At 40.3% G+C, this 18,163-nt stretch overlaps 1 protein-coding gene across 9 annotated transcripts in view; it reads left to right on the top strand.

Annotated features, from left to right (window-relative positions):
* The window catches only part of ACSBG1 (acyl-CoA synthetase bubblegum family member 1), a 36,403-nt gene that overhangs the window by 13,235 nt on the left and 5,005 nt on the right, over positions 1-18,163 (top strand). Inside the window, exons 2-11 of one of the 9 annotated variants that reach the window (XM_030498027.1) lie at positions 2,037-2,119; positions 8,046-8,263; positions 8,901-8,989; positions 9,752-9,872; positions 10,302-10,382; positions 13,086-13,235; positions 15,429-15,605; positions 16,100-16,281; positions 16,940-17,173; positions 17,752-17,969. In XM_030498027.1, the coding sequence (XP_030353887.1) occupies positions 2,037-2,119; positions 8,046-8,263; positions 8,901-8,989; positions 9,752-9,872; positions 10,302-10,382; positions 13,086-13,235; positions 15,429-15,605; positions 16,100-16,281; positions 16,940-17,173; positions 17,752-17,969 (1,553 nt within the window). Of the gene's footprint in view, positions 1-846; positions 1,652-2,036; positions 2,120-8,045; positions 8,264-8,749; positions 8,990-9,751; positions 9,873-10,301; positions 10,383-13,085; positions 13,236-15,428; positions 15,606-16,099; positions 16,282-16,939; positions 17,174-17,751; positions 17,970-18,163 lie in introns of those variants that run through there. The other 8 variants (XM_030498028.1, XM_030498029.1, XM_030498030.1 and 5 more) reach the window with 8 other exon arrangements.

Below are 18,163 nucleotides of genomic sequence, written 5' to 3'. Positions count from 1 at the left end.
GCGTGTTGCAGCATTACCAGAGCCAGTCCAGAAGTTCAGACTTGTTGGCTGATTATTTTTCTATTAAGGGAACATAATATAAACTGACCTGGTATCCTGTAACAGTCAGATGAGAACAAAGCAAACCAAAAAGATTCTCATCTGGGAAAAGTCATTAATGATGATTACCCAAAGTTTTGGATAGGCTCACAGGAGGCTCTTCTGATTTATTACTGATCAGATTTGTGTTCTTCTGAGGACTTTATTTTCCTGTTCATTTTTTGACTAAGACTTTGTTTTATTTGTTTCATAAAATAATAAAGTTGTTAAATATTTAGTATTCAAAAGGTATTTAAAAGAAAAGATTGCATTAGATTTCTAAACATCAAATGTAGTTTTTCTCCAAAATAGGAAAATATTCAAGAACTATGAAGTGTTTTGAGATGGCAAATTTCAGATGTTTTGTTTTTATTCCCCAACATGTCTTCCTGGTCTGTCACTCTGTCATGCAATCCCACTTAAGTCACCATTTTCCCATCTGTCAAACACAGGCTTACCTTTCAAAATGCAGTTTAATCCCTCTCTATGTTTAAATTACTCAGTTTCTCATCAACATCCGCCTTCACCAGGCCAGTGACTATTTTCAGAGCCTAACTCTCTCTGCTCCGCAGACGAGCCCTTTCATGTTTTGTCCCATTATGCCATTAACAAGAGAGGAAATACCCTCACATGCAGGATTAGTGATGACTCCTCATTTTCCTTCAGCTGCTTTTGTGATCTGTACCTCTGCTCTGAGACATGGAGATCTGCAGCATGGTAATAGCAAGGGAGGAAATGAACAGTGATTGTCACTGCTGATGGGTGAAGAATTATGCAATCTGCTGAATTCTTGTAGCAGGGATCCAGCTTGGTTACAGCTTGCTTAAAGAATGATTTCATTGTGAATAACAATAATAATTTCTAGGAGTGCCCCATGTATGTAATAGGTATTCTACAAGTAGTAGTTAGTGTGAGATAGGAAATAATGTCTCACGTAGTGTTGGGTTCTACTGTTTGGTACCTGACACTGCTGTGTAAAAACCTGCTTTTGAAGCTGCTTGTTATTTAGTGGAGAGCTGGGAAGGGCCGTGTTTGGACTTTCTACATTCTGTGTTTATTACACTGTGGAGGGGAGGGAATTCCTGAGCTTCACTCAGGACTCTTCTGTTGTAGCTGCTGGGAATAAAGGTAACCCTAATTTGTTCTTGGCCTTTGAAGGCTGCTGATTCCCACCTCATGATCTATTAAGTGAAGTCAGCTAAATTAAAAACTCTGCGTGCTGCTATTCATGAATAATCTGCAGCGTTTTGATATATGCAGTCAGATGCTTAGTTATTGGTTACATGGTTTGCTTGTATAATCCTTTGTGTTCTGTTGTCTTACAGACTTTCTGGCTTTGAGTTTGTATTATCTGTGCTATAATCTTTGTCTCTTTAATTTAAGCCAAGAAACGTTAATTTTGTCCATGTGATAATGATAATTTGTTGCTTTGGTGACATTTTGGAGAAACTTTACTGTAATTATTAGGAAGTAAGTCTCTTTCTTTTCCTAGCCTCTAAAAAACTCCAACCAGCCAACAGAAAAGCCCCTAACCTTGGAGCTTCAATAGGTATCAACCTTGACAATTTACAAGGTATTATATTAGTACCGTGGCTGCATGATCAAGGCTAAGATGGATAATTCGGTTTTTATACTTGCATGGTTCATGGCCTCTCTGTTCTGATTCAAAATTAGTGTCTCCATCTGGTATATTGCATGATGTTGAAGCCAGAAGTCCACTGTATCAAATAAGAATGTCATCCTTAGAGTGAAGGTATTTCTGTGTTTAACCTGATTGTAGTGTTTGCAACAAAGAGGCAAAATCTTATTTGTTCTTTTGAACTTTCTGTTTCCTCCTGTTGTGTTTCTAAGTGCTTGCAAACTGTGTTTGAATTTTCCCTTGGATTTATTGCATTTTGAGTGTAGTGGATCCTATTAGCACTCCTGGATAATCTTTTAATAGGTATATTTTCTTTTAGAACCTTTACAGGTACACAGACTGTCTGCAGAGATTCGCTGCTTCATTTGGAGGAGACCCAAGATGAGGGCATAGAGCCAACAGGTAAGCATGTAAAAGATGATCCTTGGGAATTTGAGCTCTTATAAGATGATTTTTTTTTTCCTCTAATACAATGTTTGTATCTATTCTAGCAAGTCATGACTGAGAGGTTTTCAGGGCTGGAATAAAGAGAGACAGTCAAAAGTAAAATGAAACTGAAGTGAATCAGGGCAACTGAAAAATTGTCAGGAGCTTTCTGTAAACTTGTACGAATTCAATAGTTTCTCCCAGTTTTTCTCTGTATTTGAGATGACTACTAGATCGAAATGAAAAATAGTCCGATCCTATGAACATCATACCAATTCTTGTGTTTCCTTTGGCATCACAGCTGTCAGCTATTGAGGATTTGTCATACTGTGTAAGAACTGGTGGCTGTAAGGGAGTATCTATACTTCGATGAGTTCTGTGTTGCATTGTAGCATATGCATACTACTGTAATTTTAAACCAATTGCAGTGGTAAATTTAACCTAGTTTGTTATCCATGTGGCTTAAAGGTTTGCTAGCAGAACTTGCAAAGAGTCTTTGGAAGGTTTGCAGCCCTGAGGGAGCTCCCTCTTGCCTTGGTGAGTCTGCTGCTGGTGTCTAAATTTGCTCATTTAAACAGGGAATATTTGTTCTGTGGGACAATTGGAGCAATGGATGCAAGTGGTTTTTGAAGAAATAACAGATCTATGTAAGAATCTCCCATGCAGACTTTATATTAGACATATGTCTAAATATATACCTGTATGCATATATATTGATTTTTAAAAAGGCAATTCTTTGGTACACAATAGGTTTCTTTCCAAGAATTAAGCTGCTTGCCATCTGCTTTTTGGTCTTCCATAAGCCAGACATAAATTTGAATGGCTGAAGGTGATAACTTAGAATAACTCTATTTTCAAATGTTCAGGGTATTTTACTGAACTGCTTGAGGCACACACTGTATATATATAGATTTTTACTGAGACTGTGATTCTGCAGAGCACTTGCTTGTGTGCTTGTGGTGGCTCTGACCTATTTTACCAAGAATTTATCTGGGACGCTGGTTCCTGCTATCTACCCTGCTTCTCTCCCAGAGGCTGCTGCTGGCTGCAGTTGAGAGTTATACGCTGGCCTGTAAACCACAGTGCTCAGGAAGGAATGCACATGCCATTCAGCCACTCCTGCAGAGGTGACCACAGCCTCTGGAAGAAAGCTGAGGTGAACAAGTGAGAATAGAAGCTGTTCCAGCTGTTCCATCATCATTTTCCTGCAAACACAAGTCACACCCCATCCATTTTAATTAAGCAGTTCCTGTATTTGTGTTTAGATATTCTTCTAAGTTGATGAATCAGAAGCTTACAATTTAAGTTAGACTTCGTCTTTTTTTTGACTTTGGGAATCTGTGGCACTACTTGTTATCCATTTCAATGAGAAGCAGTGTTTGACTTGGACACTTCGCATGGCTATGCAGATGCTGAGTGGTGAAGGGAGGACTGAATGTCAAAAAGTTCTTCCAGAAAGTCTTTTGGGAGAAGGAAGCTCAGTGTCTAGTTGTGGTGGGTCTGCTTTGTGTATCAGGAGAAAAGAAGGAGATTCTGGTATTTTCTAGTTGTACGGAACTGTCTTTCTCACTTTATAATTGATATGTTCTGCAGCCCCAGGAGTAAATTCGTCTGATGGGGGCCAGATTGTTCTGGAACTTTTACCCCATTCTTTTCCACCAATGTGTAGAAGCTCATTCCTGTGGAAGCAGGCCAGATTCCGTTTTTTGTCTCATGCATATGTAACCTTACTGTTGGCAGCAAGCATTACATTGGCATTACATTTACCTGTGTAAAGTTAAAAGAGAAATCATTCATGCCGGTTTTATACTGATGGAATCGCGAGATAATTTATGTTGGAATAATTTACACTGGAGGGCAACTAGTCCAGCTTTCTGCTCATAGGAGGGCTCATGGCTCTGTTCTGCTGAGTTTTGAAAACCTCCAGTGGTGGAGATTCCACAGCCTCTTCGTCCCTCTTCTTAGGCTGACACCTGCATTGTGAAATTACTTTTCTTTATGCAGCAAGAATTTTCCTTGCTGCAGCTCATGTCCGTTGTCTCCTCTTCTGCTGCGTGCCTCTGAGAAGAATCTGTCTTCTTTAGAGCACCTCCTTCAGTCTGTGGCAGACTGCAGTTAGATTCATTCTTGATCTTCCCCAGATGGAAGAAACCTGGCTTCTTTAGGGGCTACTCTTACATGGTGTGCTCCAGGCCCCTGACCATCTGAGAATCCCTCTTCTGGGCTTGCTTCAATTTGGCAGGATCTCTCTTGCACTGGGTCTTCCAAAACTCACACTGCTTCAGTTGCACCCTCATGAGTACTGAGTAGGGGGAAATAATCACTTTCTTAGATCTGCTGACTATAATCTTCCTAATGCAATCGGGGATGTAGATAGTCTTTATCTCCACTGGGACATACTACTGACTGAAATTCAACTTGTACACCAGGAACCACAGGAGTTTTTCCACGGAGCCAGCTGGCATCCAGTCTGTGCTGCTGCAAGGGGTTACCCAAGCGCAGGCTTTACATTCACCCTTGTTGAGCTTTGAGGTTTATGTCAGCCCATTCTTCCAGTTTGCCAAGGTCCATCTGAATAGCAGCCCTGCCTTTTGGTACGTTGGCCCATTCCCCAAGTTTGGTGTCATCTTCAAAGCTGGTGAGGGTGCATTCTATTGTCCAAGACTGTAATGCTGTCATTAAACAGTATCATTCTTGGGACTAACTCCTGAAGAATGTCACTTGCAATCGGCTGATAGATAGACTCAGAAATGTTGACCACTGTTCTGGAAGACTGATTACCTTACGAAAACCCAGGAAGCCTGATCTTGCTAGTAACAAGTGAGCTGAACAAGACACTGAGTGCATCAGCCCTTTTCCTGTGTCAGTAAGTTGCCTGTGATAGCCTTGATTCTCTGTTTAGCTGCCACTGTACCTCTGGAAGCCCTTCAATTGGCAAGTTTCAATTTCAATTCATCCAAGTGAATTTTGGCTTTCCATTCCTGCATGCCTGCGCAATGTTTCTCTAGGGAAGTTTCCTCCTGATTACTCCCTCCACACGCTTCCATTTTGGAACACCGTAATCAGTTTTGGAAGCGTCAGTGTTGTTATGAAGCTGATTTTGCCCTGATGCACCACTCCCTGCACTCACTTTGTAGAGGCACTCTTTGGAGGGGATCTTATTTCTCTGATCCACGTTGGTAGTAGTTTACTGATGTGAAGAACAGTATATTTATTGCAATTCCTCAATGTACCTTTTTTCTCCAATGGAAAACGTACAAGTGTCCACATACTGAAATATTTGTATGTTTTGACTAATTTAAAAATAATTCCACTATTTATTCATTTTTTTTCTGATTGAGAGTTTAAAGTTACATGTTTCTTGTGGGAAATGGATGATATGGCGGAAAACCCTCCTCCCCTCCCAGCTATGGCAAGGCAAGCCACAGGAAGCTGGTTTCTGAGATTTTTAAAAGAATCACTATGTGTTGGCTGATATATTCAGGTTCACTTGAAATTCAGAAGTTCTGAACTTGTGTTTAATCTGTTCATTGGCACAGGGGTAAGTTTGACATAGATGCCAAGCTCTCAGACGCCAAGCTGTGTGTACTCAGCTCCAGCTTTTACTAAAGAGAAGTTAAGCTTTCAGAGCCAGAGGCATCTTAAAGAAAACTAAAAAATAATGGGTGAGAGGAAGAATGATGTATTTGTGTTGTCAGCAGAACGTGATGGCATCAGAGCTGTGGAATCTGGGATGATGACTGTGTCAGAAACGCCTCCAGCAAAGAGCTGAGTACCTTCTCTCGTCATTAGAGCAGAGGGATGTTTTGCAGGAACTGGCATATAATCAAGATACTGTTTTGTGAGTTACATCTGAATCAGTTTCAAGCAGAAGTTAAATTACTGGTTTAGTTTCTGCTTCTCAGGGTATATCTATGGAATATCCCTTGGAGTTCCTCAGGCACTAGGGCCATTCCACAGTGAGCCTGTCTGTTTGTTTACCTGTCTAAAGGTAACCTTGGTTCTTTTGCATTTTACGTGGCTCTCAGAGTTGTTCTTCCATAAACATTAGAATTCATTTGCATTCCCAAATCCATTCTGGCAGTAACCAGCATACTGGCAGGCTAGGTAGAGAACAGAGGGAAGGTTTCATTAGCATATTAGCTTTCAACCGTAGGATTAGTGTATTGGGGTTTTTTTAATAACTAGTACACAGTCGCCTTCATATATCCCAGAGGTCCAGCAGGATCAGCCAGACTGGAGTAGTTCTGAAAAAAAGGAAAAAGACTTGCTGTTTGTTTGTGTGTTTAAAATAATGTTTGGTGTTTAGGACCATATTGAGAAAGATCAGCTGAAAACTTACCAAGTATGAAGTTTTTAACTACTTGCTTCCTCCTGTAAAGTTCCTTGTTAAAAATTTCTGCTTTAGTGAGAAAACTGCACACCTAAAATCCCAAACATTTAGATTAGCTGTCCTTAGAGCAATTCCTAAGACAAACTGCAGAACAGTTCTTTTATACACTATATGTAAGACTACTCTGAGTCATCTCTTCCTGCAGCAGCAGACAGTGAACAGGAAAATTTAGTCTGATAATGGAACTTGGCCTTGGAGGAGAATGACATGAGGAAAAAGAACGCTTCAAGAGACTCAAAGAGTGACAGTCAAGACTACCTGTCTGAATAAAATCTCTGCCATTTTTTGTTTTACCTGACAAAATCCTCTTTTAGGAATAAATCTTTCCTCTCCATCTCTGACGTTCAGTGAGTTCTTATGAAGGACATGAGCCAAGGTCACATAGTAGTGAATGAGAAAGCATCTGGGGTACAAAATATAATGTAGGTAGCAGGAGTTACTGGAGGAAACATCAAAAGTTTTCTGTTACTCTTAATTCTGACAAGCTGAAGCTCTTCAGTGTGAAATGTTCCACCAGCTCTCTGTGGAATCTTTTATTTTTCAAATGATTATGCTAAAAGTATTTCTTCATTTAGGAAAGTAGATATAAGGAAACAAATGTTCTTAAAATGTTCCTGCGCTATTCCGTTCGGAAGTATGGGAACTAACTGTTTGATAGGGGAGTTGTTAGTGGTTTTTTGTCTTCCTTGTGAAAATTCACCTAAATTTTGCCAACTTACTATCCCCTAGATTCTCTAAGGACGGTATTTATACTCAGCCTGCTTCTTGCTGGGTTTGCAAAAGCCAAGTAGAATCTTTGAGGCAGTCATTTCTTGTGAATGCCAGTGACTGCCCCAGTCCTTGGCACCAGTGCTGAGAGCCAAGTGACATTAGTTGATGCTCTGTCTCTGAGTCCTGTCAAGGAAGGGGAAGAAAAATATAGGAATGAAAATGCGGAGGGCAAAAATGCAGGGTAAGGAAAGTAAGAGCAGAAGAAGGTGAAAGATGATGTGGAAATAGGACAAGACAGGAGCGAGTGGAGTGGATGTGCACACTGGAACACAGCGGGAAGTAGTGGGAGCAGAGGCAGAATAAAGGCGAATAGCTGGGGGGAAAGAGGGAGGAAAGAGCTACGACAAGGGACAAAGGTTTCAGTCTTTTGGATCTCTGTAGCCTTCTGATTCACCAGCTACTCCATTAGCTCAAGGGATAGTGGCTGTGCAGGGCTGAGCACAGGCAAACAGATTCTTCTGGAACTGGAGATGTGCCTGTAACACAGAAGATCAGTGTCATTCTGTATGGTGGCACTTTTATTCAAGATGCAGAACAAAGTGTAAGAAATAAAGATTTTTCTTTCTACAAGGTTTATTTGATAGTTATAAAATTGGAAAGCCCTTCTCCCAAAAGGTGGCAAGTGCCAGAGTTCTGCTTAGTCCTGCAGTTTTTATTCAGTCCTCTTGTCTTTTGGTACACACTCACACGGTATTTTTCACTGATGAAATACCTCAGTGATAATGCTTTGCTTTCCAGAGTCTCTGTGGACTTCCCTTGCTGATGGCAGAGTCAGGCTGAGAATAGATAACTCATGTCCTCAGACTCCCATAACAGTGCATCAGATGTTCAAGGACAGCCTAGAAAAATATGGATCCCTTAATGCTTTGGCCAGCAAAAAAAATGGGAAGTGGGAGAAGATAACTTTTTCAGAGTATTATTGCCTCTCCAGGAAAGCAGCCAAAGGCTTTTTGAAGGTAGGTACAGGAAACAAAACCGATTCCTTTTTCTGCCTTTGCCTTCTTAAAACAAACAAAACCCCAAATCCACTCTGTAAGAGGCTTTTCCCATTAATCGAAGATCATCAGTCATGTTCTTTAGGGAAATAGTAATGGTGAAAATTGCTTTTGGTCAAAGAGATTACACTGGTGTCAAGGAAACTTGACCTCAAGTGAAGAGTTGGTGTATTACACTGTCTCACTGGGGCCTGGGTACAAAGCTCAGCAGAAGGCCTAAAGATTAAAAAAAGAAAAATAGGTAAAAGCAGCTCTGTCAGGAATTTGGTGGGATAAAGACAGATTTGAAAACATTTTAAACATAGGGTAAGATAAGTACTTGTTATGCCCCTGCTCTTATTGAAAAGTTCTGTTTTTCAGGCCTTTCTGGATAGCAGAGCTCAGACAGCAGAAGGTGGTGGAAAGGTTAGATCATGTTAACTGCTCATCACTACAGGTTTTGCTATGGATAACAACAGAGATGTGCCTGCACATGGCTTGTCAATACCAAGATACTAAATCAAAACTTTCCATTGGTTATGTCTGTGTGTGTGTTTCTTGCTATATGTTTCTCTCCAGTGTGCTTGTATTATATAAACTTATGCTTATTATTTTTAAGCTTGGTCTTGAACGATTCCACAGCGTAGCAATCCTTGGATTTAATTCTCCAGAATGGTTCATCTCAGCTGTTGGAGCTGTTTTTGCTGGGTAAGATTTTCCTTTGTTTGATTTTGTGGCAGATTTGGGGATTTCTGTTTTGCCAGATCTGGAAATGTAGCAAATCAGTATTTGGTGTCATATCTTGGAAGCTGTGCTGCAGGTGTTTGGCATGTTCAGCAACCTACTGGAGTCTCACAACTTTCTGTATATCCAGAATAGTGCAGACACTCATAAACTGATCCTTTTTGCTATGGGCTTAACTGTGACAGTTGCACAGAAGCTGTTGTGCATTATCCCTGGAAGATAGGAAGCAGATGAGACTTCCTCTTTTATAGTAATGATGTTTGTCTACAGGAAGATATGTTCAAGCAGATGAAGTGACAGGTAAATATAAATTCACCTGATTCCTTCTGTCCTGATACCTGTTTATACAATCTGGATTTTACCTCTTAAGCTGTTTCTGTGCCAGTGAAATTGGAATTGGTATCTGTGTGCAGCTTGAGCAGAAAGAAGACATTAATGTTGGGGTTTTTTTACCACTTCCCAAGCTAACTCTCTTGTAGCCTCAAGTAAGTTAAAATGCTGAATTCTAGCCTATGGCATCTTCTATGAGAGTTCAGAGATGAGTTTTTGCAATGTGCATATGTAAGATAGTCATGTATATCAGGATACTTGAAACAAATGCGACAGCTGTGATGCTGTTTACTTTCACATCTTTCAGCTTTCATCTGATCTTTGATTATTATTTTGATACTAAGTGCATGTATATGTGTGTGTATATGTTCTTATATATACACATTTTTGATGTAGAGGAATTGTCACAGGGATATACACAACCAGTTCTCCAGAGGCTTGTCACTACATTGCTCATGACAGCAAAACCAATATCATGGTTGTGGAAAATCGGAAGCAACTGGACAAGATAATGCAGGTATAGGGCGGCTGAATGGTTACTGAAAAGCCCTCATTTCCCCATTTCTCAATGCTCTGCTGGTTCTATAAGCATTATCTCTATCGTGAAACCTCTCATGGGAGTGTTCTTATTTGGAAATCTGGTATGTGAGGATGCTGAGGAGCCCATGGCTGGGGGTTGGGTTGGTTTGGCGTTTGGGTTTTTCCGTTTTTGACTGGAAACAGATTAAAACAGATTTTCTAGAGCAGACTGTGTAGTGTCTCCTTTTATTCCTTCTCTCCCCTCCTCGTTGGTTGTGAGTTTAGGGCAGAATATTTGCGGGTGGAGGGAAACAGGAGGTTTCTTGTGACTGTCAAGCCATTACAGTTTTGGCAGTATTTTACTGGGAAAAAACACCACATAAGATATGAGTAATAAGTAATAAATTTGGTTTTAACAATGGAACAGATCTGGAATCGCTTGCCACACTTGAAAGCTGTTGTGCTGTATAAGGACTTCATTCCAAAGAGATACCCAGATTTGTATACGGTATGTGAATGCTAGAACAGAGTTATAATTCTTGGGGTATTAGATATTTGATAAATTCTACTATATTTAATCTGTGGAATGTCTGCCATTTAGAATGCATTGATGTGTTCCAGCACATTCAAAAGCTTCATCAGCTTTTTCTGTCTTATTTACCTGTAACTTCATGTTTGATACTTGACATTTAAAATTAGAGGCACCTTGCTTAACTGTCTGTCTCGTGCCTTTCCTGGCTTTTTACTTGACGGGATTAACAAAACACCTATAGACTACAGGTGGGAATGTGTACTCTCAAATGGTTAAAAATCCAAGTTGTCCACTGGTGCTATTGAAACCTGAATTGTGGTTAGTTACACTGGATCCAGGGTGAAAGTGCTTGTGCACAAAGTATTCCCAGTGACAGGCAACAAGTGAAGAGAAATAAATATGGACTACACAAAGAGGAGCACATTTTCTTAGTATATGTAGAATCTTCTTATCACATAGTAAAAAACAAGCAGGAAAAAGGACAAAGAAGGACAAAGGCAGGATCAGGAATTTCTGAGTGGTAGAAGTCCAGCCTTTAATTTAAGAAATAGGAGCACTTCAAGCAAACCAGATTTTTGTAAACATGTTATTCCAATATATTCTGAAAATAGTTAAGTAATAAGAATACAGAAGTCAGCATTTTAAGTCAGATTTTAGGCTGTAAAACTTCAACTGGGGGGGGAGATACTAATGAAGACTGGACAGCATAGAAATATTTAAAAATACTTGCAATTTTGATGATCTGAGGGGTTATTAGGTTCACAAGAAACAAGTCTTCTGCACTTGTTTAATCATCTCTTGCTATGTTGAATAGCATATAACTTATAACAAATGGTTTCTGTTACAGTGCTGTATGTACTGGTATAGAGTATGCCCTGCATCTCAGTACAATAAAAAAAAAGATGATGATTTTACTATTTACATTTCTCAGTAAAAATAATAAGCTAGCAGGTAGCTCTGGAAGAACATTCAGTTGCTGAAACCTAAATGCCTGAGAATTGATCTGTTCAGGTGTCATGTTGGTCACACTTTCTCAGCAGAGAAGGGGAGCTATGAGAGTGTCTGACAGTTCCACGGTTTGTTGTCTGAAGGAGGAATCAGAGATACCAAAGGCAGAAATGATTGTTGATTAGGTTTGATGTAAAGCAAACCACATGGCATTGATGAAAGGGATTTGTATTGCAAGGTGACAGCTAACATGTAATGAGCTTTTGCCGCAGTGAGGGCAAAGCCCTAGTTCACTGATGAGTGCATGTTTCCAGCAGGCAAATGCAAAGTCAGTAGTGTGTGTGACTGTACCTTTCATGGCCTGTGGAATGGGAACACTGCCTGTTGCAGGTACTGTTCAGTAAACAAAGCCTAGGCAACAGATTCACAGTGATTAACACATTCTAGAATGAGAAGACAGGTCAGGAAGGCCTGTCTGCCTGGAATGACTGCTAAATCACATAGAAACAATTACACCTTTGACACTCCGACTTTCCAGGAGCTAGTGAAACTGATGCAGCAGCATTCCATGGGAAGGGATAGAATGTGACAAATTCTCTACCTGCTACAGAGCTGTGTACTGCCTCTCTTTTCAGAGATGTGATTTATTGGATGCAAGTATAAAACTGATGAAGCATACTTAGGACAGCCTTGCCACCCAAGAAAAGGAAGTCTCGGTGCCACAGAGGCTAACGATTGTAACCCTAACGGCAGAGGTCTGAAAGAAACAATGAACTCCCCCTCAAGCACAGACTCTCCTTTTTCACTTCTGTGGTCCTTCACATCATTCCTATTACTGCTATATGGTCCTTGATATATCTCCAAGAAATCATTAAAGAATGGAGGTGCTGCATTTGAATAACACAGTCATGTAGCGCAGTATAAATCATATGATTCCAACGGGAAAATGACAGTTTGGTTATTGACTATCTTAAAAGACTTTGTTATACCCTAGTTTTCAATTATCATTGAAGTCAATGGCACACGTAGCAGCATATCAGGTGCATGCAATAGTAGTGTCTGGGAGCAGCCAATATAATAAAGATGATCAGACTCAGCATCCTTCTGGGCCAGTTTGTGTGGCACAAAAGTCCAGCATCATAAACGCTTTAGCTCATTCTAGATTGAGCTAAATTTGAATGGAAGTTGTGTCCAGCACCATGTGCTCTCTTTGCTATAGAACAGCAGATAATTTGGGCACACGTTCCCACATGTAGATATTGAGGCTTTTGCAAAGAAGCTCTCATCCAATTGTTTATATTAGTATTGACATAGAGGACAAGGAATTGCAAATGGAGTGTCACAAGTGTACTCTTACCTAAAAACGGTACATCCAGATTCCTTTGAATAAGGCTCAATTATTCTAACAGTGTGGGATAGTAACAGAATTTTAGTCTCTGTGGCTTCTATACAGTACCCGTCTAGGAGGAAAAGTAGTACTACCATTCCCTTAGGCACTGAAAAGGCTCATGCAGCGCAGTTTTAGATAGCCTGTTTGCAATTCACACATCAAGTTCTAAGCTAGTCTTACCATCTTTCTTACATAGGCAAGACCTGGGGAAACTTGCCTTGGAAACATGTGCAGAGCAAGGCACTGAAGTTGTCTGCCATTTTTGAGACTGGTAAGGTACTGAATCTTTCCCACTTGTAAGAAGCCATTTGATATCTTGTATTTTCTGTTACATGTTCTAGATGGAAGAGTTTCTGGCTTTGGGAGATGATGTGCCTGATACTACTTTGGATGATATTATTAACTCTCAAGAGCCAAATCAATGCTGTGTGCTAATATACACGTCTGGAACAACTGGGAAGCCAAAAGGAGCCATGCTGAGTCATGACAATGTATGCGCTTTATGCTCTTCCTCCAGCATAAAAATAGCGATGTATGAGGATGTTTATTCTTATGTTATGAAATGACTGGTACATAGTAGAGGCTTGAAATCCTTTTGCTTTTGCAACATGGATAATGTACTACAAAGCAGTATTCAAAATGCAGTTGTGAAGTTGTGAATGCTTATACTTTCTGGTGAAGCAAGGTGAAAAATGAAACTTCATTCAAACTAGCACTTCACAAAATTGAACAGTTGTTATGAATATGACTTCTTTTTATTCACTGGGGTTTTTTGTAAGATCCAATGCACGTATTCATAAATATAATTCACAGATTGCCATAAAGTCTCTCAGGTGATGCCACAGATCATCTTAAAAGAAACAAATCATATACATCAGCCAGCCACTATCAAAACAGCTTTGCTTTTGCAAAGGACTTTCCATGGAAGTCCACTAGCAAAGATCTGAAGTGTAGTTGTTTTGGGTTTTTATATATATATATAATTTTTTTAAGGTGGCTGAGCAGGAGTGGAAAATGATGGGGAGCCTTTCTGAACACACAGACCATCTGTGAACGGGCTGGTCTAAGTTGTGGCCTCGCCTCTTAAAATAAAGCAGAAACTATTGCAGACATGTCCACTGTGAGGAGCAATTCACCAAAATGTAGGGAATTAGTGCAGTAGTACCTCAAAGCAGAACATACTGGACTTGGTAGACATAAAGACTGATCTTACGCTGCAGATCCTATGCTCTTCCATCTCAAAGGAGTCTGGTGTCATTTCCATGTTAGCTGCCAAGCTATTCCTGGCTGCTGATCACAAACAGGCTATTTTTATGTTGATGAACAGTGGAAAGCATGCCTTGCCTGTAGCTGTGCTGCTGCCTTCTTTAGTCAAAAGATGCTTGCCAGTGTCCATGTGCAACAGCAATGCTGAATCAGTCATATATGTACCCACATACATCTGCTGTGAGTGTGCCTGTGTGCCACAAGACTTGGAGGATAAGCAAATCAGTATAGCCACATCTCAAAGACACCCCAGTTCTGCCTACTGTGTAAGTCTCCCATAGCCACATATCCAGTGGTGCCATCTAAACTTGGAGTGTCCTGGCATGGCAGCATGCTGCTCCTTAACAATCCCTCTTGAGAATCTGTATTTCCTTAGACGAAACATAGGGAAAAGGAGCTGGCAGGAACATACTGTGATACAAATCACATGCAGTACCTGTTATCTCTTCCCATCTTGAGTAATCTCATTTCTGTGTCCTGCCTTACCCATTTGAGATTACAGACTCCTCTGAGAAAGAGCTGTTTCTTTGTTTGGTTTGGGATTTTTTGTTTTTTCTTCTTTGCATGTGTATCTTTTCACAATCCCTTATATCATCACATGTATTTGTGGGTCTTCCATATGCTATATTGTGATAATGAAGATTTGCATATTTGGCATCCTTGAGCTGCATCTTCTAAGATAAAGTGGGAATTATGAAGAAGGAGGGGAACATAATCCAGTTTCAGTAAGAAGTCACACAACACATCTTCAAAAACATTCACGTATGCAGTGCTGTGATCAGGGTAGGGGTGTGTGCGTGTGACTTGTGAACCACTGTGGTGAATACTGTAGAAGCTTCCAGAGGAGCAGAATATAGCTGCTATCTTCCTTATTAGTGCTTAGCCAGGTGCTGATCAATACAAAGGTAATGAGCTTGTTGCTGATACTGAACTGTCCTTTGAGCTTACTGATCACTAAGTGTTGTTTGTTCTTTTTTAGGTAAACATATAGACATACAGGTCTGGCTGGTGAAAAATGCCAGCTTGATAGAAAGTATGCATAGTAGGAGAGCTGTAAAAGAAGGGGCAGATCCATTTACTCCTTGCCCATCCAGCCCATGGCTGCCATACTCAGCGTGTCACTTGGGCATAGGGAGTTGGTAGCATTCATAGCCCAGTCAGGGAGCAGAAAGACTGCATTTACTTATGTTATCTGCAAGACTTTGTTGCTGATAATTCATCTTGCTTTTGACTGAGCATCCCCCGGGGAATTGATAGTCTGTTGTGCTGTCAAAGATTGCAGTGTCTTCACCAATTTCTGTGAGCACAGATTTTGCACAGTTACGTTAGCATAGCATGAGGATCCTTAGTTTGTGTTAAAAGGAAAAAAAGAAAAAAACTCCACAATACCTAATGTGTTTTATAATTGGTTGGAACAGATAACTTGGACATCAGCACACTGCAGCAGAGCAGGAGAAATGCAACCTGCAGAGGTCCAACAGGAGTCAATCGTCAGTTATCTCCCCCTCAGCCACATAGCTGCGCAGATATATGACCTGTGGACTGGAATCAAATGGGGAGAGCAAGTTTACTTTGCTGAGCCAGATGCTCTGAAGGTATCTTTCTTGCATTGTTCTTAATTCATCATCTTCTTCTTAGAATACATCCCAAGGAGAGAGTATGATCTTTGAAGAGCTGCAGAGGATGAAGGTTAAGAATCCATTATTGTAAGAATTATGGGAAAATAAAATCCATTAGACCTGTGATCCAGTGCTGTAGACACCAGTTAAAATAGATAATCCGGATCCATAAGGTTCTTTTGAAGCAGAAGAATATGCATCTAAAGCAAAAGAAATTTCTGGAGGAAAGGGAGGCAGAAGGGTCTAAGCTACCTGTGTGGTGTTCTTGTATATATACCTCCCTGATGTGTCAGCTGACACGTTAGTGCATATGTCTGACTGAAGCAGGCTCAGCAGTCCTTCCTTATATCCTACATGCTTAGTGATGTGCTACATGTTAGTATTGCAAGATGCAGACTGCATCACCAAACCTCTTGATCACTGCTGTGGACCTTTTGCAATGCTTTGAAATGATTTAATGACTTTAACAGGGCAGCTTGGTCAACACACTAAAAGAAGTGCAGCCAACATCTCACATGGGAGTTCCCCGAGTATGGGAGAAAATCATGGAGAAATTAAAGGATGCTTCTGCTCAGTCAGGATTTATGAAGAAGAAAATGCTGTCATGGGCTATGTCACTTAGCTTAGAGAGAAACCTAAGCTGCTCAAGCAGGTATGTATTATAATGAGTGAGATTTCCCATCAATTTGAAAGTAGCTACCTGCTTGCAATAAACTATGAAGCATTGGTGAAACTCTTAAGTGTAAATGTGTAACATTTGGCCTGGCAACACAGCAAATGTAATGCAAAAGGAAGGGTGTAATTATCAGTTCCAGTAGCCTGATCTTAAACATAGGTGATTGTTTAAAATGTACTCTTACTAACACGTCCCCCAACTCGCACAAGTGTGGAATTGTTTACAGAAAATGTATCCCAAAAGCTTGTGCAATGGTGCTGCTTTGCTTGTCTGATCATTCAGCTTCTCAGATAGGTCCTGCACATCTCAGATTGTAGTCATAGGGGTTCTCAGAGATGCATTTAACTGATAAAGAATCAGAAAGACAAGAGTTTGTTTTATACAGTGTGGGTTTATAGATTCTTTATTTGCAGTATTCAGACACCTCAAGAGCTGGAGTTCACTTAGGAAGAAAAGACGCTCAATAAATGAGAAAAGGACCAATATGTAACCTGGTTTTACTGATGTAACTTCTGTCAACACCCAAAACCAAACGACAAATAAATCTCTAAACAAAATTCGTGTGCAGTTTTGTTTTGGCAATCTCCAAGGTTGCTCTGACTTACTGTCTCCCTCTTGTGTGTTTTTCACTCAGCAGTGATTTAAAGCAGTTCTGGATGAGGTTAGCAGACTACTTTGTGCTTGCAAAAGTACGCAGTGCACTGGGGTTTTCTTCCTGTCAGAAGCACTTTTCTGGTGCTGCTCCTCTCAATACAGAAACACTTTATTTCTTCTTGGGTCTGAACATCACCCTGTATGAGGCCTATGGGATGAGTGAGACCTCAGGCCCCCATTGCCTATCTGGGCCAACCAATTACAGGCAGCACAGGTAACTTTACTTCTTTTTTTTCTTTTTGCTTTTTAATTTTAAACTCTGGTATCTTTCATTATATCTTTGAGAAGAGTTTTTACTAAGTTCAGCCCAGATCTCGTTGCTTATTTTATTTTCTCTTAATGCATTGCCACTCTATTGTGACTTCAGGAGGCAAAATAACTTCCAGGTCAGAAGCTGAACACGTTGCCTTCATAGTGTGCCACACCAAGAGCACAGAAAGGGATCTGCAGCATTAGATGCACAACATAGTTACTAAATCTGACATATATCCTAGCCCTGGCCCAGGGTAGGTTAACTTTTAAGTGCAAGACCCCAAATACAGAAGTGTTTTTATGCCCAAAGATACAGAGGGATAAAAAAAACAAACCAGGAAGCACAGAGCAAGATAGACAGCCAGAAAGTGCTTAGATACTCTTAACATATCTACCTGAGTAAATTAATATTCCATAAGTTTCTAACAGTTACAGCAGGGTGTTATTTGCAGTCACTGATACTCTGATGGGTTTGGAGATTTGGCGTGTTTGAAGTCTTATCAGTAGTATGTTTAATATCTCTATGCTTTTCTCTGATAGCTGTGGAAAACCAGCACCTGGCTGCAGAGTAAAACTGGTGGACAAAGATGCAGAAGGCAATGGAGAAATCTGTTTCTGGGGAAGGACTGTTTTCATGGGTTATTTAAATATGGAAGACAAAACAAAAGAAGCCTTTGATGAGGATGGGTGGCTGCATTCTGGAGATTTGGGAAAACTAGACAAGGATGGCTTTCTCTATGTCACTGGAAGAATTAAAGGTAAATAAGCAAAATCTTGCTCCATGTTAATGGTAAGTGTTCAGTCACCTGTTGGATATGGCCCATTTAATTAAGTGTCTTTCCTCCAATGCCAGCAACATTGACCTAGTAGGAAAGTAAAATAAACTCTCTTAGGAGGAAACCACAGTGTGCCCTGTTCAGGAAAGACTTCCCTTTAGTCTGTAAGATGTGGA

This window comes from Strigops habroptila, chromosome 9 (genome assembly GCF_004027225.2).
Source record: "Strigops habroptila isolate Jane chromosome 9, bStrHab1.2.pri, whole genome shotgun sequence".
Taxonomy (NCBI): Eukaryota; Metazoa; Chordata; class Aves; order Psittaciformes; family Psittacidae; genus Strigops; species Strigops habroptila.
This window is presented reverse-complemented; position numbering and strand designations above follow the sequence as displayed.